At 50.9% G+C, this 21,506-nt stretch overlaps 2 protein-coding genes across 6 annotated transcripts in view; one reads left to right on the top strand and one right to left on the bottom strand.

The window, feature by feature from the left end:
- The window catches only part of Map6 (microtubule associated protein 6), a 101,788-nt gene that overhangs the window by 16,604 nt on the left and 63,678 nt on the right, over nt 1-21,506 (bottom strand). For 2 of the 4 annotated variants that reach the window (XM_028770668.1, XM_028770667.1), the window contains one exon: nt 17,567-18,739. The exons of 1 other annotated variant lie outside the window; for it this stretch is intronic. In XM_028770668.1, coding sequence (XP_028626501.1) covers nt 17,701-18,739 — 1,039 coding nt within the window. In that variant the 3' untranslated portion in view covers nt 17,567-17,700. Of the gene's footprint in view, nt 1-17,566; nt 18,740-21,506 lie in introns of those variants that run through there. One more of the 4 variants, XM_028770670.1, reaches the window with a different exon arrangement.
- On the top strand, nt 130-7,524 carry Serpinh1 (serpin family H member 1). 2 transcript variants are annotated; one of them, XM_028770672.1, is made up of 6 exons: nt 130-316; nt 1,482-1,525; nt 3,785-4,446; nt 5,601-5,699; nt 5,816-6,048; nt 6,544-7,524. In XM_028770672.1, the coding sequence occupies exons 3-6, from the start codon at nt 3,828-3,830 to the stop codon at nt 6,844-6,846; spliced, it is 1,254 nt and encodes a 417-aa protein (XP_028626505.1). In that variant the 5' UTR covers nt 130-316; nt 1,482-1,525; nt 3,785-3,827; the 3' UTR covers nt 6,847-7,524. The 2 variants fall into 2 exon arrangements, with proteins under 2 accessions (XP_028626505.1, XP_028626504.1); XM_028770671.1 differs by lacking the exon at nt 1,482-1,525.

A 21,506-nucleotide genomic window follows, 5' to 3' on the forward strand; every position in this document is an offset into this window, starting at 1 on the left:
GGTCTAGCTGGTGCGGGAGGAGAGTTCCCTCAACCTGGTAGGACGAGGGGGCAGTAGGACCCAGGGACTGGGAGAGCGCCCGCAGGCACAGGGGCGGGAACCAGAGTGGTTTGGGGGAGGTCTTTGGCTTTTTTTTCTCCTCTCCTAGCCACGGCGCCCTCCGGAAGCGTTTCCAACTTTCCAGAAGTTTCTTAGGACAGGCAGGAGGGGGTGGGGCCAGCCATATATAGATCCAGGGCCCGAGGCAGTGAGCTGAGTAGAGCCTGTCTGAGGAGCGAGTGTCCCGTCGGTCCCGGAGCAGCCCAGCCCGGCCCAGGTGAGGGGCGGGGGCGGCCGGGCGATTTAGGGTTGCGCATTGACCAAGGGTAAACGGATCGCTCTAAAGCTTGGGGTCCTGACACAGGAGGGCAGTGAAAGATCGAACAATCATGCCTGGGATCCCTGGGGTCCCTGGGAGTTGTGGTCTAGTACGCAGACTGACTGGAAAAGTGCAGAGGAGTCTCTGCAGCTCGGGGAAGGTTAAAGGTGGTGAAAGGGGCTGAGTAGAGCTGGGACTAAATGCTGGTGACCTTCTGCACAACCGAGAGTGTGTGGGAGACCTGACTATACCATCGTCCGAGGGGAAGGGCCAGCTCTGCAGTCCCTAACTCAGGAGTGAAGGCCCAGGGACCCGCAGTGATTTTGTGTAGGGGCCTCTGAACCTAGCACAGGAGATGTCGTAGCCTTGGTTTCTCTTGACCGGGAGTGGGGCTCTCTAGCTGTTAAGGACTCCCCTTGCTTTGGGGAAGCAGTCGCTTTTAAGTCAGTATCCTATGTAGAAGGTGGCCGGACTTGACTAGCTCTGCTTTCACTTCACCTGAAAGGGGTGTCATCAGGGTCCACAGGCCCTGGGTGATTTGAGTCATCCTGGTCCTTCTGTCCATCCATTTGGTTCCCGTAGGGTGAGGACTTCCTCTGAGGCCCTGAAGTATCCTGGCTCTAGCTTGGGGACATTCCCGAGCCTCCAGACAAAAGGAAGAAGGCTGTTCAGTCTAAAGGCCTAGCTCTCCACTTTCCGTGTTTCCTTCTGGGCCCTTTGGTACCCAGGGCACGAATGGAGGCCCCTGTAAAACTGGGGGCTTTGATTGCCTGGAAGTAAGGCCGAGGCCACACCCTGCTCTCTGATAGTTCTGAACCCATCCCCCATTTCCGTCTGGTCCTTTGTCTCTGTCCCAGGATTCCCTGCAGAGGTGTTTTTTTGTAGTGGGTTGCTGTGTAACAGGACACCACAGTGGTTGGCCAGTGAGCTTTGCTGAAGGCAGAGCCCCCCACTAGGAAGCCTGACCTGCTTGAGCTGAGGAGGCCCAAGTTGGGCTCTGGTTTCTCCTTCTGCAAAGGAAGTTATCCATCTCCTTACTCCTTACTCCATTGGGGGCCCGACAGGCCTCTGCTCCCCATGTCTCTAGGGGGTCCCATTTCTTCACTCTTCTGTTTTCTTTCAGAATGAAAAAGGCAGGCAATGATCTCCCTCTGAGGCATTTTCAAGGTACTTCAGACCCTTCAAGTGTCTGAGAAATCCCCTGGTGTTCCTCCTTGCCTCCTGGCATCTGCTCCCTCCCCTTCTGTCCAGTCACAGGCTCCCAGGGCCAGTGGTGGACATAGCCTTTGGCTCTGTGGTATCTTATTTTTTGTTTTGTTTTAATGGAACTGTAAAATGTCTAACCTTGGCCGGAGGGCTGGCATTTCTCTGTGGCAGATGGGCTGGGCTGTGGGAGGTTGGCTTGCTTGCAGAGACTTGCCTACTTTCGTTCCTAATGCTGGGCTTAACCGGGTGGCCCTTCTCCCCAGCCCTGCCCCCCCCCCTCAGATTTCTGAAGTGCAGCTGTAAAGCTAAAGCCTGTGAGGCTCCTGGATTCTCCAGGCAAATCCTCTGCACCCCCAGTTCCCAAGCCAGGCTTCCAGTTTTCTAACCCTCCGCTGGCCTATGTAGATACAGCAGCTTCTGCCTGCCACGTCACCAGGGGCCTTGCGGCTGTCCGAGGAATCCCAAACTAGTCATTTGGAGCTTTTTTGGAGAAGCCCCTCCCAGGCCCTGGTTGGCTGAGCGTGGGGGCTGTCAAGATGGTGGGCGCCACGTGGCAGGGTTAGGCTTCCCCTCCCCTTCCTTAGGGAGGCTGACGGCCTCTGCTGGATCAATGAATAGGGTTGCCATAGTCTGTTGCTATGATATGGCCTGGAAAGCATCATTTTACTATTTTACTCTCATCTTTGAGTGTACCATGAATTACATGTAACCCCGTCTTTGAGGTCTAGTGAGGAAGGAGCCAATCTGGACTTGGGGACCCTGCCTCCCTTAAGAGTGAGAGGTCTCCCAGGCAGCTGTGAGGCTGTGGTCCTCCATTCCCTCTCCCCCTCCAGGGCCTTTGCACTGTTTTTCAAGCTCCCTAGAAGGGAAGCAGCTGAGGAGGTAAGGGGCCAGGCCAACCTTAGATGCCAGCGGTAGGTTCATCTCCAAAATCCCTTGCTCCTTCAGGTAGGCTTGGCTCTCAAAGGGCTTCCCGAAGGGTTTGGAATTTTCTATCTTCCTAAAAGACTATGAAAATGGGTCTTCCCGGTCAGGGGGACCCCGTCCTCCTCTGGGGTTCTTCCTGAACTTTTGGCTCTGTGGTCTACTTCCCTGAACTGCTGCATGAAGTGGAGATGGGGACAGACCAGCCTAGGAGGGTGTGGGAACGAGACCTTTGTGACCAGTGACTTCATGAAAGGTTTCGGGGCTGGTCTTGGGGACTCTGGCTACTGCTGGAGTTTGGGAAAGGAACTTGAAGGCGTCTTTGAGGTTCTAGAACAGATGGTGATGTGGCCGTGGCTGTCCCACGGGAGGGCAGAATGGAATGTGTGGCTCTGACTTCCTAAAGAATAAAGGGGAAGGGTCCGAGCTCCACTGAGCTGTGACTCACCCCCTTCCTCGGGATCTCGCCCTTGCTGCTCCCTTAGGAGGCCCATGCATGCCACTTGAAGCTTCTAAAGACTTGGTCTCAGGAGCATTTGTCATGGGATTTCCCATCCAGTTCAGGGCTTTTTTTTAGGTAGGTGGGCAGGCCAAGTGTCTGCTAAGGGAGACCCGTACTGCTAAGGAAAGAGTCTGAGGCTGGCCAGTAGTGCATGCATGTGCACACTCAAGGTCACCCTAGGGGCAGCAGAGTGGAGCATCTGGGTTCCCCCATTTTTTAATAGTGAACCGGGCAGTAACTTATTAATGTCTCAGGGCAGAATGCAAGGCACGGAGAGGACCAGCCGACAGCTCCATCCCACGTGGTGTCCTCTGCTCAGACATCCTGGGCTTCCTGCAGACCCCCAGCCCAGATGCTGCCTTTTCCTAACCAACAAAGGCCCCGAGGCTCTATGAAACTAGAACTGGATTTCACATAGGCCAATTTGGGTGCCATTCTGGCCAGTGGCCCTGACCCTTAGAAACAGCTATGCCAATCTAGGCATTGGGATGTTGTAGGGAACCAGATATGCTAGGTTTCTAGCTCTAGTGGCTTCAGCCTACTTCAGGACACCTACAGATTCATAATAAACTTATAATTATGTGTAAGTGTTGAATGTCCTGTAGGTGGCCTATTAATATGCCAAGAGCTTTGTTTTAGGTAAGGAAGTCCAAGAAGGCCTCTGAGAGGCTGGGTAGCCCTGAGTCAGGTCTGGGCTACAGAACTGAGTTCTCGAGCCCCGTCCACTTGGTGACTTGGTGGGTCCACTAGGGAGAATAGCATAAGCTTCAGGGTGGCTCTCTCTTTCTCTGTAGCCCTCACAGGTCCTCTGTGGTGCACACAGCCCACCTCCCAGCCATGCGCTCTCTCCTTCTGGGCACCTTCTGCCTCCTGGCTGTGGCCCTGGCAGCCGAGGTGAAGAAACCCTTAGAGGTGGCAGCCCCCGGTACTGCGGAGAAGCTGAGTTCCAAGGCTACCACACTGGCAGAGCGCAGCACAGGCCTGGCCTTCAGCCTGTATCAGGCGATGGCCAAAGACCAGGCGGTGGAGAATATCCTCCTGTCACCCTTGGTGGTGGCCTCATCCCTGGGTCTTGTGTCACTGGGTGGTAAAGCCACCACAGCGTCGCAGGCAAAGGCAGTGCTGAGCGCTGAGAAGCTGCGGGATGAGGAAGTGCACACGGGGCTAGGTGAGCTGCTGCGCTCCCTCAGTAACTCCACGGCGCGCAACGTGACCTGGAAACTGGGCAGCCGCCTGTACGGGCCCAGCTCCGTGAGCTTCGCCGATGACTTCGTGCGCAGCAGCAAGCAACACTACAACTGCGAACACTCCAAGATCAACTTCCGAGACAAGCGCAGCGCCCTGCAGTCCATCAACGAGTGGGCCGCGCAGACCACGGACGGCAAGCTGCCAGAAGTCACCAAGGATGTGGAGCGCACGGATGGGGCACTGCTCGTTAACGCCATGTTCTTTAAGCGTGAGTCTCAGGGATGGGGTGAAGGAGGGGGCGGGACCGTTTCCCAGTCCCCTGAGCTTGGTTCTCCTTATGCTCAATCTTTCTTTGCTTCTCATGTGAGCACTGCCACAACAGGCAGGGGCAGGACTATTGGGAAACCCCTTCTACATGCTAGAAACCAGATTCAGGAACTAGGTAGGAATCTCTAGGGTAGGACTCTACCACATTAGGGTTCTTGCTTTTGTAAGTTGGAACCTATGAGACTTGGTGACTGGTTCTGCTTCAACAGAATGAATTAAGGAACCATAGAGGTAGTGTTAGCTCCATTTCACAGCTAAGGAGACTGAGGCCCGGGTAGGACGAAGTAGAGACAAGACTAGGGACATGTACATCTGAATTGACTGAAGGTTAGATCTGGGGTTGATGGTTTTGTGTGAGTTTATCTAGTTATGGGGGTGTGACCTGAGATCTTGATGGCAGGTGAAGGTGACTTCTGCTTTACAAACAGGTGCGCCTAGGTGAGAAGTCTAATTGTACCTAGTCTGTCTGGACTAGGATGCAGGTCTGGTTGGGACTTGGACTTCTGTCACGCATGCGTTGCTTTTGGTCATATTTCTGGGCACACAGAACTTAAAGAGAAGAAATAATTTTTTAATTAACTGATTTATTTGCTATTTTTATGTGTGTGGATGTGCCTGCATGAATTTCTGTGTACTATGAGGGTAGTTGAGCTATAAGTGACTACTGAGCTGCCACATGGGTGCTGGGGACCGAACCAGGTCCTCTTCAGAAGCAGTAAGCACTCATAGCCACCGAGCCACCTGTCCAGCCTTGAGCTTGTGAAGAAAACTTAAGGGTGGCCTTTGTTTATTCCTGCCCAAGGCACAGACCCCACCTCAGTTATCCTGCGGGGAAGACAGCCTGTCTCAGCTAGTTTCCCAGACTCTGACAAATGCCACCCAAGCACGAGGATGCAAGCTTCTTGCAGTTGGAAGTGATAGAGGGGCCAATGTGCCCAGACAGGGAACATGTACTCAATGGACTGAGGGCTTGCCACGCATAGGGAGAAAGCACGGGGCATGGGTGGAGTCTAGGGCACGCAGTGGGATGGTTGTGGGCTGATCATGTCTCGGGGACACAGCTCATTGACACCTGGTTTTATTTCTCCACCACAGCGCACTGGGATGAGAAGTTTCACCACAAGATGGTGGACAACCGTGGCTTCATGGTGACCCGCTCCTATACTGTGGGTGTTACAATGATGCACCGGACAGGTAGACATCTTGCCAGATGGAGGGAGGGGTCAAGGTGTGGGGGTCGCAGGCTGCCCAGCTCTGGTTTGCCCTCATCCCTCGGTGTGCTCAGCGTCCTCTGCCCTTCATCCACACAGGCCTCTACAACTACTATGATGATGAGAAGGAGAAGCTGCAGATGGTGGAGATGCCGCTGGCTCACAAGCTCTCCAGCCTCATCATCCTCATGCCCCACCACGTGGAGCCGCTCGAGCGCCTGGAGAAGCTGCTGACCAAGGAGCAGCTGAAGGTCTGGATGGGGAAGCTGCAGAAGAAGGCTGTCGCTATCTCCCTGCCCAAGGGAGTGGTGGAGGTGACCCATGACCTGCAGGTGAGACCCAGAGGGAGCGGCTAGGGCAGGTTTCACCCAGTTGCTCAGCAGGTCGGTCCTGTATCCATAAAGCATCCAGGCAGTACTGGGCTCTCCTGGGGAGAAGTGGGCTTTGCCCTTGGAAGGATGGGCTGAAAACAGTTGAACAGCTACTGGGTGTTGTCCCTGGCCAGATCCCACAGTGGGCTGAACCCTCTCAAGAAAATCCCTCATGGACATGCCTACAGGCCAGTCTGGTCTCAGGTGGTTCCATATTGAAGGCTTTCCTCTGAGATAGTGCTAGACTGTGTCAAGTTGACCGTAAGCTAATGGGAGTAGGAGGGCATGGGTGCTGGTGGTGTGCAGAGGAACGAAAGGAACAGTGGCTTGCAGCACCTAGCAGCTGTCTGGGGAGTGGCTGTCTCTGTTTGGAGGAGCCTCCAGGGTGACGTGAATGGAAGGTAAGGGTATGAGAGCTTGGCACGTGTAGGCTCACACAGCCACCTGCTCCCACAGAAACATCTGGCCGGACTGGGCCTGACCGAGGCCATCGACAAGAACAAGGCAGACTTATCGCGCATGTCTGGCAAGAAGGACCTGTACCTGGCCAGTGTGTTCCACGCCACTGCCTTTGAGTGGGACACAGAGGGCAACCCCTTTGATCAAGACATCTATGGGCGTGAGGAGCTGCGCAGCCCCAAGCTGTTCTATGCTGACCACCCCTTCATCTTCCTGGTGCGAGATAACCAGAGTGGCTCCTTGCTGTTCATTGGGCGCCTGGTCCGGCCCAAGGGAGACAAAATGCGAGATGAATTGTAGAGTCCAAGAGTGGGCATGGCACGGCAGGAAGTAGCCAAAGGTTCCTGAGACACATGGGTGCTATTGTGGGGGGGAGGGGGAGGCACCAACCCTGGATAGTCCACGGGTGGGGGTGATGGCAGTGCAGATGGTATTCCCATATGTCTGAGTGAGTATTTTTAGACAGAATCCACTCCGTTACGGCATGGAGCCCAGATACTATGACACCACATTCAGGGGTGTCCCAGCCACTTTGTCCTGCCCTGCGAGTTTTAGACCCGATCTGCCTCAACAGTCAATCAGTGTTCATATTTATGGTCAGGCATTCTATTTGAGAGACAACCGAGTTGGGGGTGAGGCAGTCTAGCCCTCTCTGTCACCATGCCCTGAGCCCATCTCAGTTTTCCTGTTCACCCTCCCTTTAACCACAAAATTAGGTGCTGCAGCCCCAGAACTGCCCACCCTTAAAATGATCCTTGCCCGGCAGAGGCAGCTGGGAGACGGCACATAGGAGGGGCTCCCTGGCATACCCCACCCTGGAGCTGTTACATTGGGTATCACAGTCATGAACTTCTGTTTTTCTCCCTTTTTTAGTTTTTCAAGGATGGGGGAAGGGGAATATGAGCCTTTGTTGCTTTCAAAACAAGAACAGTTTGTACAATTTTTTTTTTTGAATAAAACTTTTCCAATGAAACGTTACAGGTGTGTGGAAACAGATTAAAGAAGGAGGTTCCCACATCATTCTTTCTACGACAAAGTCTGTGGTTTAAGCAGAGTGTCTCCAGCTCTGAAGCTCTGGTAGACAACCAGACAATGGCGTGTGGTTACTGTGTGCTGTGTTCTGTGGTCTGCTTTCCGGCTGTGGGGCCTGAACATCGAGTAGAAGTCTGGGTACCCCAGTCCTCCACTCTGAGGGATCCTGCTTGTCAGCCCTCTGCTTTCATTGCAAGTTGATCACAACCCAGGGGCCAGAGAAGGCAAGCAGGGACATGGGTAGTTAACAGGCTTACTGACTTGACCTAGGCTGAACAGAGGAGTCTAGTGGGAATCCTCAGGTACCTCACGTTGGGTTTGTGATAAAGAAGGGGGAACCCATGGCCCCCTGTCTTCATGTTTGCCTCCTGTGGTCTTTAGGACTATGCCTCAGGAAAGAGACAGGTGTACAGAACAGGATTCTGTAGTCAGAGAGGCAGGGGAAACTGACACTAAGCCCTACCTCTGCTGGCTGTGACCTTGGTAGCTCACTCCTTTCTCCACATTCCTTCTACCATCAAGTCCTCCTGAGGGCTTGGGGCCATATAAGGTCCCTTACCTTGGCCACACAAGCCTACCAGTTGTAGACAGAGCTGTAGTGGGCCAGCTCTCTCTCAGTGCTACCACATGGAGTTTGAACAGAACCTTAGAATCCCAAGCCTGACCTGCACTTTGAACTTGATAGATTTGATTTCCACTCTTGGGGGGCTTCATCTGGATGTGGAGACTTGGAGTCAGTGGCCAGTGCATGCGCTCAGGACTCACTGCGTTCCAATGAGGCCTTTGCATTGGGTGTCGTCTGCTCTTGAGAATCCATCTGTGACCATCCAACACAGCTGTTCTCTGCCTACTCCAGCTTCTCTGCCGTGTTTTCTCATTTCCCTGCCTTTGAAACACTAGGACACTATGTACTATATCCTGCATAGTGTCCAGCACACTGTGCCTAATACAGTCAAAGGAAGTGGTCCAGTGGTTCTGTGGTGCTTAGCAACACCAGTGAAGAATGATTCCTTCTCCATCAGCAACCATTAACTGTTTATGCCTCCTTTTCCTGGTCTCGATGTTGCTCCAGTCTTGTGTAGGTACCTGTTCTCAGTTGCACACAGACCTCTTCCTATCCTGCAACTCTTAGATTCTTCCCTTCTGTGGCCAGTTCTGACTTTGCCTTGTTTACTCAGATATTCACATTGATGAGATGCTGAGCTTGTGAGGGGATGCATGACTGGGGTGCCCTGGGCTAAGTTCCATGCATTTAGCATCTTCTTACAGACCCTGAAAGTACCTTTACTGAGGCACCCTGAAACACATCAGGGAGGGACATCTTTAAAATAGGTTGCTGTGTTCTGTGAGGGCCAGTGAGGCAGGGGGAAGATGCTTCCATGGAAATATCTCCAGGATGTCAATGGAAATGATGAATCTCTGGAGAACATGTAACAGCATTCTGGACCACAATCCCCAAAGGCCATCAGCATTGTTCAACCCATGGGTGTCTTTAGAAAGATGACTCCATCTGGCCAATGGTGACCAGTCTTTGCTGAGGTCCTGAACCTCTAACGTGAGCACAGGCCAAGTCCTTGCTGGTCTGGCACACAGAAGGCTGACTTGAGCTTCTCTGAAAGAGGTCTAGAATCTCTAAGATGAAGAAGGGACCAGCACTCTGCCAGGCCCTTCAGTTGCTCCCAGATGCACACTGTAGCTAGCTCTTTTGAGAACAAAGGGTCCCGAGCCACTTGCACTCTGTAAGGACAATCTACAGTAGACTCTGCAGGGGTGAGAGGTCAAACTCTGTGACGTTAATTCCTGAGATCCCAGAATGCCACTATACACCCAGGTGGTTAGGGCCCAAGTCCAGGCTGGTGAGCCCAGTGGAGCGCTGGCTCTTCTTGTAGTTGCCGTCCTTGTTTCAAGATATGTAGTTAGAATTTAAAGGCTCAATTCCTACTGGAACCTCCAGCCATGCCTGTGCAGTGTCATGGTGGAAAATATTATCTAAAAGACCCTACCCCAAGTCTTCTCACCAGTGTAATCAATCAGCAAGAAAGGTGGGATCTTGAAAGAAATCACAGACATTGCTGTCACCAAAGACTTGAGAAATGCAGGGATTATTTAAAAAAAAAAAAGGTTGGGGGGTGTGTGTGTGTGTGTGTGTGTGTGTGATGGATATCTATGTGTTTGTGCATGTGAGTGTATGTGTACACAGGTGCACGTGTAAAGGAACTTTATGTGAGTTCCAGAGATCAAACTCAGGTCTTCAGGCTTCCCAAGCCTGGTGAGTCTATTCACCTGCCCTTGGCAGGTGATTTCTGTCACATTAACTTTATTCCTGTGTTTTTCTACATAGATTTGCAGAGTTCTTTTTGTTGTTGTTGTTGTTTTTGTTTTTTCAAGACAAGGTTTCTCTGTGTAGCCCTGGCTGTCCTGGAACTCACCCTGTAGACCAGGCCAGCCTCGAACTCAGAAATCTGCCTGCCTCTGCCTCCCAAGTGCTGGCATCAAAGGCCTGCACCACCACTGCCCAGCGATTGGCAGAGTTCTTAGAGGATGACAGGGCACGGCTGTGAGACTAGGCTAATGGTGACTTTTAGGCCATTCTAGATATCATGTTCTCATGAGAGCATAGTTGTCACTTGGTGTAAAACAGTTTCTCTCTTTCTCTAAGGTATTCCTGATGAAGTTTTCTTCCTCTTGATAGGGTCAACAGTTTACCTTTCTCATCTTGACTCATCAAGTCTCTGCCTTTCTGTTATTTAATTGATGGAGATTTTGAGTCTCTCTTCATTCATCTCAGGACAGCATCCTGCCCATTACATCAGTTATCCCACGGTCCTAGTGAGCAGCAGTCTGTTAGATGCATCAAAGAGATGTAGATGCCCCTGAGCATGGAGAACAAGCTCCACAGTCAGGAGAGACCTGTACCCGAGTGAAGCCTCTGGGTGTCCGGTAAACTGGATCATTCCAGGAAAGACCCCACAGAGTACAGAATGCCTTTCTGGCCTTTCTGTCTTTCGTTGGCGGTAGAAATGCTGTACAACCCTTATTGGGCTTCTGTATGTTTTAGAGGCAACACAGGTCAGATTGGGTGTGCTGTTCTGACCCACTGTTGAGTATCCAGGAAGATAGCCAGTCCAGGAAAGTGGGAGATGCTGAGTCGCTTAAGATGAAGGACAAGCTGCTCTGCCTTGTGGGCCAGTGATGCAGAAGACCCAAAGGTTATGGGCAGCCGGTGGGGATCACGTGTGGAACCATGTAAACCCTGGGGGAAGGAGCTGGCTGTGAAGCTGAGTGCTTGTCTCCCCACAGAGCAAGCTGAGAACGAATGGTCCCTGTGTGGGAGGCACCAAGAGACTTGGGAAGTCACAGACTCTTCTCTCTTTCCAGGTGATCCTGGTGTGTGTCCTCTGACCACTAAATGGGACTTCAGTAAACTATGTGTCATGTAGGGAAACACTTGGTTTCTCCTCTTACTTGTGTCCTGTCCAGTAGACTCAAGTTTCTGTTCCCTCTACTCTAGAGAGTTGGGGATTGGCAAGGTTACCAGTAACTGTTACTTTTGGCCAGTAGACACTATAGAAACCTTATTTAGAAACAGGAAAGTTTGTGAACATAAATGAAACCGAGAGAACAGTACAACGAACTTCCACGAACCTATCAGATACCTCGGTCTGTTTTACTCCTAGGATATCTTATTTCTATTTGTGTGTATGGTATGACTTTCTGTCTCTGTCTCTCTGTCTCTCTGTCTGCCTCTGTCTCTGTCTGTCTGTCTCTGTCTGTCTCTCTCTGTGTGTGTGTGTGTGTGTGTGTGTGTTGTGGGTGCCTGCAGATGCCAGAAGGAGTTGATCCTCTGGAGTCACAGGCAGTTATGAGCTGCCTGATGTGGATGAGGGTTGTCTGTAAGAGCAGCAAGCGCTCTTTCCTGTGGATGGTCTGTCTAGCTCCCATTCACCTTTGTGTTGGAGGGATCTTTCCTCCTCCACCTTCTCAGTGCTGGGATTACAGGTGCATGTGCCTGGTTTTTATGTGGGTGCTGGGATCCGAACATGGGTCCTCACGTTTGTCCTTTCTGTTGCTGTGGAAGAAACACTCTGAACAAAAGTAAGGGAGGGAATGGTTTATATCCTCTTTTACTTCTAGGTAATGGTCCATCGAGAGAGGTCAGGGCAGGAACTCAAGTAGGATCTGAAGCCGTGAAGGGATGCTGTTCACCGGCTCCTTTACAGGCTTATGTTCAGCTGGCTGGCTGGTATATAGCCCTGGCCCAGAGACAGGACTATAGGCCTGCCTAGGACTGGGCCCTCTCAAAACACTCTCTTACAAATATGACCACAGGCCCATATCTGGTCTCAGTAATTCCTCAAGTGATGTCTGCTTTCCCAAGGTGACTCTAAGCTTATATCACAGTGACAATAAAAACTAACCAGTGTGGGTAGTGAGTACTATACTGGTTGAGCAATCTTCCCTGCTTCCTTTTTCTTTTTCTCCCCTATCCTGCCCTCCCCTCCACCCTGGGGGGCAGGGGGGAGCTAGCGATAAATCCCAGGGCCCCGAGTATGCTAGGGAGAAGCACTCTGCCCCTGACCTATATCCCCAAACATCTTTTTTTTTTTTGGTTTGGTTTTTTGAGACAGGGATTTTCTGTGTAGCCCTGGCTGTCCTGGAACTCACTCTGTAGACCAGGCTAGCCTCGAACTCTCGAACTCTGAAATCCGCCTGCCTCTGCCTCCCAAGTGCTGGGATTAAAGGCGTGTGCCACCATCACCCGGCACCAAACATCTTTTTACTTCTCATTTTGAGTCAAGGTCTCAAAGTTGCCCAGGCTGCCCTTGAACATTGGGTCCAGTCACTCAACCTCTGGAGTAGCTGGGAGTACAGGTCTGTCTGCCAGGCCCAGCTGAAGTTCGAGTTTCTTACACTCCAGCGCCATGCTGTAACCCATATGCTAGATCAGCCTGCAACTTTCCTCTGGTGATCTGTGACAAAGCACAGAAGGTATTGCTCCAACAGGACCCCGCTTCCTCTCCCTGCCCTCACCCACATTGAGCATCCTTTTTACTGGCAGGGCACCGGCATCTCTTCTGGGAGGGAATCTCTTTGTGAGAACATATCCATCATGAGTTCTAGCAAGCCAAACTCACAGAGGGGGTCTCCTAGCTTGGGCTGCAGATGGACCACACTTCACCAGGGCTGTAGGCAGGGAATAGATCTTCACCTTACAGCTCTTGATACGTCTTCTGTGCCAATTTTTCCCCAACATTGTCCTTCCTGATATGTTTTGTAAAGCATGGTGTGATGAGGTGGGAGGGGGGTGCTTTAGCGAGCCCATGCTGAGACATCCTCTCCTTGAGGTACCAGCTGTACAATTGGTCTAGTATAAAGTGAAATTTATTTGGGGACCTGAGAAGGGAGTAGAGGCAGAGAAAGGGCGGGGGGGGGGGTGGGACAGAGAAGAACAGAGAGAGAGAAAGTGAGAGAAGAGTGAAAGAAGAGGAGAGACATGTGGAGAGACAGAGAGGTGAAGGAGGGAGAGAGAGACCAGAGAGAAAGGGATCAGAGGGGGAGGAGGGAGTCAGAGAGCAAGAGAGACGCCAGACAGTCCTTTTATAGCAAGCTAGGCTCCTACCTGGCTGCTGCTAGGTAACTATTGGGTGGAGCCTAGCGGAAATGTTAACATGCTAACGCTTCCCATTGCCTTGTTCCTACATTCCAGGACTTCATGGGCAGAGTGGGAGCCCCTGGGGTTGGAGGGTGTGCATACAAGCATATGGTCTTAAGCAGGGCAGCACGGTGAGCCTGTCTCAGGCCTAGAGCTGAGCTAGGGCGTGAGCTGGGACTAGTGTGTGCCGAGTCATCCTCCGAGCCTGGAAACCTTTGGGATAGAATTGCTTTGTCCCATTCTGCCACCAGCCTACCATCTCTGTGGGTCTGATTTGTCCCCAGGCCAGCAGTAAGGAGCCTTCCTTTCTCCAAACCTCCATTTGCCCACCTTCCTTCCTCAGTGCATGCTTGGACTTGGTGAGGGTCTCCTGAGCCTTGTGAGGCTTCTGCAGGTCCGCAGGCCATACTGGGAGGCTGGAGGACAACGAGCTGCTTTAGGGAAGAGCCAGGCCATGAATGAAGTCAGCCCCTAAGGGACGAGAGAATGAGGTCCACTCTCTGCCTTCTGATGCAGTGGAGGTCTGGTGCATGTGTGTTTGTGTGTGTGTTCATGTGTGTGTGTGCATGTGCACATGTATGCATGCATGCATAGCCTGCTGCTCATAGACTGAGCCTCATCCTTATCCCTGTGCTGCAGGTTGTTGTTGTCGTTATTGTTGTTCTTTAATCTCTATCCTTAAGACTATTTCACAGAGCTTGGGATTGGTGGCACACGTCTTTAATCCCAAAACTGGGAGGCAGAGGCCAGCCTGTTCTACAGAGTGAGTTCCAGGACTACGAAGCAAAACCTTGTCTTAACAGAAAGGCAGCAGCAGCAACAACAACATCATCATCATCATCAGGCTCTTTTACAAAGTAGGATACTGAGATGGACTTCCCTGGGCTTCTAGATCTTAGCTTCCAGCCCTTCTATTACATTTGTACTATCTCTCAGCTCTCTTGTGACACTGTCAGTCTGGCACTTGTGACACTGGTCCTTCTTGTGGCTCTGGGCTGGCCCTTCTCACTGTCCTCAGCATTTCTCCTCTGGTCCCTTACATCTCCTGAGCATTGCCCTGGCCTTTCCTCCACTCTGACTCCATCTCTAAAGGAAGTCTACTTCCTCTTGTGATCTTGCTGCAGGAACCACTCTCTTCACAGCACAACCATGGCCAGACCTGCCTCCAGGCAGCCTATCTGGTAGCCATTAGCTTCTCGAACACGTGCCCCTGGCTGCCTGGAGGCCCTCAGAGAGTGCTGGCAGAGATGACACCACCATCTACCTGCTGTATGTGAGGAAGACCTGAACTGAAGAGGAACAGGTGAACACAAGTGACATTTTCCTGCCTTCAGACCTCCTTAACTAACTGCAAACCCCCATAGGGCCACAAGCTCTGGGACAGGAAACCCTAGTGTCGTGTGAGTGGGCAGAGGGGCCAGCTCCAGCCAGCTTCCTGGGGGAGGCTTGCTGGGGGAATACGGTCATTAGCATAGTCTGTGATGGTCTCTCTGCAAGAAACCGGCTGAGCTACTCTGAAAGGTGGCATGACTTTACAATGATGGTTTGGGAGGCCAACTTTAGAGAGGCAACAGTCTAGCATCCTGTTACCCCTCCAATTTCCCTGGGGCTGTGGGCTTTCTCCTCCTCTTCCTCCTCTTCCTCCTCTTCCTTCTCCCCCCCCCCCCTTGCATTTATTTACTGTGTTTGAGTGAGGGTGTATTTGTGTCAGAAACACCAAGTGTGTTAGAGGACCTCAGGGGGGGTACGCACCTTGTTTGATAAGGATATTGTTGTTATGCTGCACATGACCCATTAGCCCAGCCACAGAGCTTCCAGCAATTCTCCTGCCTCTGTCCGATCGTAGGGATACGCTGAGATTACAGATGTGTGCATTCCTGTGTCCAGCTTTGGTTCTTTCATGGGTACTGGGGAATCCAAACTTGGGTCCTCAGGTTTATGTGGCAATCCCTTTACCTCCTGAACTATCTTCTCAGCCCTGCTCTGGGCTTTAATTAAGACATGTAACATATTTAATCATTTTAAGTATGCTTATTAAATATACAGCATATTTTGGAAGAAAAACAAAACAGCGGGGATATCCATGAAGGCTTTGAGGCCCTTATCAGTGGAGGAGTGGCAGGCCTTGCTTCTGACCGAGGCTGAGCCTCAGAGCTTCTGGCACCCCCCCACCCCCAATTTCTTCCCCACAGTCTGGCTGTGGTCCTCTGTCCTGTAGCAATACCCTCCCAGCCCTGGGACTGAACACAGAACAGACCATTCTGGGTGGTTGCAATTAAGCCCTCACCAACCCCCACCCCTACCCCTGCCTCCAGACCTACAGTCCCTTGGTGTCTTACTTAGTGTTTTACTGCTGTGAACAGACACCATGACCAAGGCACCTCTTATAAGAACAACGTTTAATTGGGACTGGCTTATAGGTTCAGAAGTTCAGTCCATTATCAAGGCGGGAACATGGCAGCATCCAGGCAGGCATGGTGCAGGGGGAGCTGAGAGTTCTACGTCTTGAACCCAATGCAATCAGGTGAGGACTGGCTTCCAAGAAGCTAGGATGAGGCTCTTTTAGCCACACCCACAGTGACACACCCACTCTAACAAGGCCACACCTCCAAATAGTGCCACTCCCTGGGCCAGGTATATTCAAACCATGTCACTTGGTCAAGTCCTTACACAAACCAAGTTCCTTGGATTAAAGCCAGAGGTGCTGACCAGACCCTCCAGCCACACCCAAACTCGCATAGATAGCCCCCTTCTATGGCCTCCTGGTGCATCCAGCACCCTTTCAGAGCGCTATGGCCGTCTCTCCAGGTAGTCTTCCTGCCCTGCCTACCACATGCCAGTCCTTGACTTCAGCCTCAAGTCCCTTTAAATCTTATTGTTATAAGACTAGAATCCCTTTACTAGGCATGATAGGACACCTGTAACCCCAGCACTAGGGAGGCCAAGGCAGAAGTCCCCAAAGCTGGAGAGATCCTACCTCAAAACAATCAGACAAACAGACAACAAATAACCCCCCAAACCTATCTAGCAACAACAGAAGTCGATTGAGGTTCCTTACAGCAGTGACCCCGCTTCTCCACTGAGCACATGCTCGAGGAAATGTCCGCTACATATGTGAATGGGCGGGGAACTTGAAGCATTTAAAATTTTAAACTTTTTTTTTAAAAAAAGACAAGAAACCTTATTTTGTCTGGGCACAGTAGCATACACTTGTCTGTAATTCAAGTACTTAGAAGGCAGAGGCAGAAGGATCTTGAGTTCAAGGCCAGCCTGGGTTACACAGATAAGACCCCACCCACTATGTAGCCTAACCTGGGCTCAAGCCATCCTCCTGCTTCGGTCTCTTGGGTAGCTGGGACTACAGGCCTGTAGCACTGTGCCCAGCTAAGGTAATATTTATAAGCCCCACATTCAGCTGTCATGGACACAGAATGAGCACCAGCAGTGTTTGCTTTGAGCCTCATTACAGAGTCCCAAGACGCATATCAACAAACGTGAGGCCTGTATTGGATGAGCTGATGCCATGACCAATAACTATCACCACAGATTGTCCCAGTTCAGTTGAAAGCCTGCTTCGATTTCATCTGTGGGCTTCAACTCTGACCCATCCAGAGCCCAGTCTGCTGGGATTTGCCTCTTGTGAGCTTTCATGGCTCAGTTCTTTGTGGTGTCTAGCTACCTTTGTGGTGCCCCCCCCCCAATCTTCCAGTATCAGACAATCAGACAAACAAACAACAAATAACCCCATATGTGTTTCCTGGGAATTGAAACATCTCCTCTTGGAGGAATGCTATAAAGACTCAGAAAGTGAATGGAATTTTAAAAGTCTCAGGAAACTCCTGAAACAGGCAAGATTCACAAGGATATATAAGTAAGGATCAGAGACTCCTGAAACATACAAGATTCACAAGGCTAAGGCTGTATAAATAAGGATCTCTAGAGCAGGAAGGTTCTCCAGTAAGTCAGACAAAGATCTTCAGGGATACAGCTTTAATGAGTCTTGGATTTATGGGTGATACAACTGCCTTTGTGCCAGACATGCTCCTGTAAGTAATGCTGCATCCATAGTCCTCTTAGGTGAACCCAATGAACTCAATGGTTACTAAATTAGGTGTGGGGGGGGAATCATCTCTTTGTTCTGTCCCATTAGGGGCAAGTGGACATTTGTTCAGTCTCTCCAAGGAAAACTACCCAGCACCTGCCTATCCCTAGGTCATGCTGACAAACCGTAAGAATTGTGTGTTTCTGACTCGATAGCCTTATTCATTCTCAGTGTACATGGCATGCATACACACATGCACATGCACTCCAACACCACAGAGCCAGAGACACTGCTGAGCCAAAGGAACCAATTTTATTAGATTCCAGCAAGACTATACAGCACAGTTTCATGCAGATTAAATATATATCTTTGCTTCCCCAGGAGGGAAGCACATACACTGCCAGCTCCATCATGGCATTTCAGGGAATCAAGGGGATCCCTCAATATATTCCGTATGGGGAACCGTTGGGATCATGACTGGGGGTGAAGATGAGACCGTGGGCACTTGAGGGCCTCTGGGACCTTGAGTCTTCAGAGGGTCAGGGGCTGTAGGACCTTGGTCCTTTGTTGGGAGTGGCACCAGGGGATCCTGACCCTTCAGAGGTACTGGAATTATAGGGTTTTGATTCTTTATAGGCCCAAGGACCACAGGGCTTTGATTTTTTGGAGGCTCTGGGAGCATGGGACCTTGGTCCTTGGCTGATGCTGGGATAATGGGGTCTTGGCTCTTCACTGGCTCAGGGACCACTGGACCTTGGCTCTTCACAGGTGCTACAAACACAGAATCATGTCCCTTCAGATGCCTGGGGGCTGTGGTATCTGTACCTGTATCTTTGACTGACTCTGGGCCTGCTAAGCCTTGATTCTTCACAGACTCAGAGACTGCAGGTGCTTCGTTCTTCAAGGACGCCATGATGGAAGCATTCTGGTCCTTCCTACGCTCTGGGACCATGGGAGCACGCTCTCTCTCAGGCTCGGGGATCACAGGACCTGGGTCCTTCAGAGGTGCTGGTGCTGGTGCTGGGAAGCTTTGATCCGTAGCTCTTGCTGGAACCACAGGACTCTGATTCTTCAGAGGCTCTGGCAACAGAGGGCTTTGGGCTTTGGCTGGTGCTAAGGTGACAGAATCTTTATTCTTTAAAAGCTCAGACACCATGTGGTCTTGATCCTTGATGGGTGCTGGGGCCACTGGACCTAGGTCCTTCACAGGCCCTAAGAGCACAGTACCTTGATCCTTTGGAGGGCCCGGGGCTGTAGGGCCTTGACCCTTTAAGGACCCTGGGACTACCGGAACTTGATCCTTTGGCAGTCCTGGCACCACGGGGCCTTGATCCTTCAAAGGCTCTTGGACCACAGGACCTTGGTCTTTTGGAAGACCTGGGGCCACAGGACCTTGATCCTTGTGTGGCTCTTTGGCTACAGGACCTTGATTCTTTTGTGCATCACTGGTGGGTTTGACCCGGCTCCTGCAAAGGAGAGAGAGATGATCACTGAGGGCCAAGTACCAGCCAGGGAGAGAGCAGAACACAGATTGCCTGATGAGACTTGGCCTCATGGGGCCTGGGCAGGGTAGCTCTTAGTGGAGGAGCTAAGAAGAAATTGGATTTCTGCATCAATAGGGAATGCAGAGTAGGGGCAGGGCAGCCCAGGAAACTGGTCATTCAATGTGTTTGCCAATTGATTAGAACCTGCAGATGGCAGAGGGCACAGTACCAGGGAGACGACAGCAGGAATGTCCCCAGACTTGAACCATCCAGCGGGTACCCCAGCAGCCTGCCCAGCATATACTCCACATAGCCCCACTTCTTCCTGTATGGCAGGCCCATCCTTGGAGCCCTGTATTACTACCTACCCAATGCTCCCAGAGACCCAACTTCTCTGTTGTTTTTTCTAGGCCCTTCCAAGTTTCTTTTTCCCCCTGACTCTATTAAGGGATGGCTATTGGCAAGAACAAAGGGTCTATGGTGTATCAGAAAAGGGGCAAGAAGATCCTTCTTATCTACCCTGCCACACATACTCAAGAGCTGCAGCTCTCAACCTGTGGGTCACACATCAGATAGCCTGCATATCAGATCTTTACATTACAATTTATAACGAAAGCAAAGTTACAGTTAGGAAGTAGCAATGAAAATAATTTTATGGTGGGGGGGTCACCGTACATGAGGAACTGTATTAAAGGGTCACAGCATTGGGAAGGTTGAGAACTACTGTCCAAGAGGAAGAGTATTTCATTACTCACATTTAGAAAGGTCCACACATCATCATCACCATCATCAACAACAACATAATAACAATAATAATAAGTGAATTCTTTTTAATATGATTGCTTTTTAATTCTTTGCATCCAGTGTGCCCCATATTGTCTGCCCCCCACAGGCCTTTGGTACATAACTAGCTGGGGCTCCCCATTCAGGCCCTGGTCCCTTTCTCTATCCCCACTTCCACTCCCTCAGACTCTTGCACACACTTGCTCTGAGACCCCTGGGTTTATTTCCCAAATCCAAGTGTCCAAGCCCCTCCCTAGAGCCCTCATGGGATACTTGCCCTGTGTGGCTGACTGCAGCCACCTACTCCATCCCTTGGTGCACCCTCATTGAAGAGAGCATGCGCAAATACTGCCACCTGAGGACAAGCGTTGCCAACTCAGACCTGGCCATCCTTGAGCCCTCTGGTCTATAGTGCACCTTCTGTGTAGGCCAGACCGACAGTTACCACTTTAGAGTGGCATTGTGCAGCCAGTGTCACAGACCCTGGCACACCTCAGCACATTCCTCCTTCCAGATCCCTTCTTTCTACAGCTCATGCCAGCAACGCAGAAGCCCTGTGAAATTCATTGTTGCGAGGCACACAGTAAGGGGTTTACCACCCTGTTTGTTGGAGCTAGAAGCTGAGGTCTGGAGAGAGCCATCAATGAGGAGCTGAGGCACCTGCAGGAACTAGATCCTAGATCTTTCTGCTTCTGGGGCCTGTGTATTTCCCCCAGAGGGCCTGGCTCGTGGCAGTCTTCAGTACAAGGCTGTTCTTGGTATCATTCGTTTATACTTCACAGCAACAAAATCTGTTAGCATTTTAACAGACCTGACAGGGTGTGCGTGTGTGTCCAGTCTGTCTGCATGTGTGTGTCACATGTGTGTCATGCCAAGGAAGGCCAGGAGAGGGAGTCAGATCCTCTGGAACTGGAGTTGCAGATGGTAGGTTCTGGAAATCTAACCCAGATCCTCTGGAAGGACAATGAATGTAACTGCTGAAAGCTCTCCAGCCCCCTGACAGGCTTTTAGAGGAATTCTTTTTGCCTGCTTCTTTTATTCTATGTTTTCCCTTTTCTTTTTGGTGATATTGGGGCTGGAACTCAGGGTTTAGACATATAAGGTAAACATTCGGGGTACCACTGAGCCTAGCCCTACTGCTTCTTAGAGATAGTCTACTGAGACCATTTCTAATTTTCTCTCTTTTTATTGCCCTATCTATCTATCTATCTATCTATCTATCTATCTATCTATCTATCATCTATCTATCATCTATCTATCTATCTATCTATCTATCTATCTATCTATCTATCTTAAACAAAGTCTCTTGTAGTCCAGGTTGACTTTGAACTGGTGACATAGCTGAGGATGACTTTGAACTCCTGCCTCCACCACTGGAGTGTTTAGGATCACAGATGTGTTACTACCACACTGTTTGTTTTTAATAGTGCTGAGAATTGACCTAGGCACGTACTCTGCTTCCTGATACACCCCTAGCCCATCTCTACACCTCAGGATATTTTCTTGGCTCATTATGGTTTAACTCTCTGGGTGTCGGGCTTATCATCTATTTGTAATGACATTAACCCAGAAATATATGATTGGCAGGCAGATAGGGACACAGCATTTCGCACCATGGCCAGCATTAGGTGGTAGAATGCTGATCTGTTTCATTAGAAGCGCCCCTTCCTCACTCAGGTTATTTTTCTTCTGCAGTCCCCGCTTGATCTACAGGCTCTTTACTGTATTCAGCATCTCAAGTTACCTGGGGAGTCGCTGACTCAGCAGATTGCACAGTGACGATGTAAGCAGCCTGTCTGTCCTGTCCTCACTGCTATCCTTGAACAACACAGGGGTAAGAGAAAACCAGGGCAGCCTTCTGGCTCAACATCACAGTTAGGCAGCTGTCCTGTCCAGGCTGTCACTAGGGAAACTAAGAGTGAGGAGAGCCAGGCAAGGCCAGGAGACATGCAGAATCCAAACACGG

This window comes from Grammomys surdaster, unplaced genomic scaffold (assembly GCF_004785775.1).
Source record: "Grammomys surdaster isolate TR1022 unplaced genomic scaffold, NIH_TR_1.0 203, whole genome shotgun sequence".
Lineage (NCBI taxonomy): Eukaryota > Metazoa > Chordata > Mammalia > Rodentia > Muridae > Grammomys > Grammomys surdaster.

What these genes read in the sequence shown, in the direction of transcription:
- Serpinh1 (XM_028770672.1), top strand. Translation starts at nt 3,828, where the DNA reads ATGCGCTCTCTCCTTCTGGGCACCTTCTGCCTCCTGGCTGTGGCCCTG. An exon ending in TAACGCCATGTTCTTTAAGC is followed by an intron (nt 4,447 to 5,600) that starts GTGAGTCTCAGG and finishes TCTCCACCACAG; the next exon opens with CGCACTGGGATGAGAAGTTT. An exon ending in AGGTGACCCATGACCTGCAG is followed by an intron (nt 6,049 to 6,543) that starts GTGAGACCCAGA and finishes CTGCTCCCACAG; the next exon opens with AAACATCTGGCCGGACTGGG.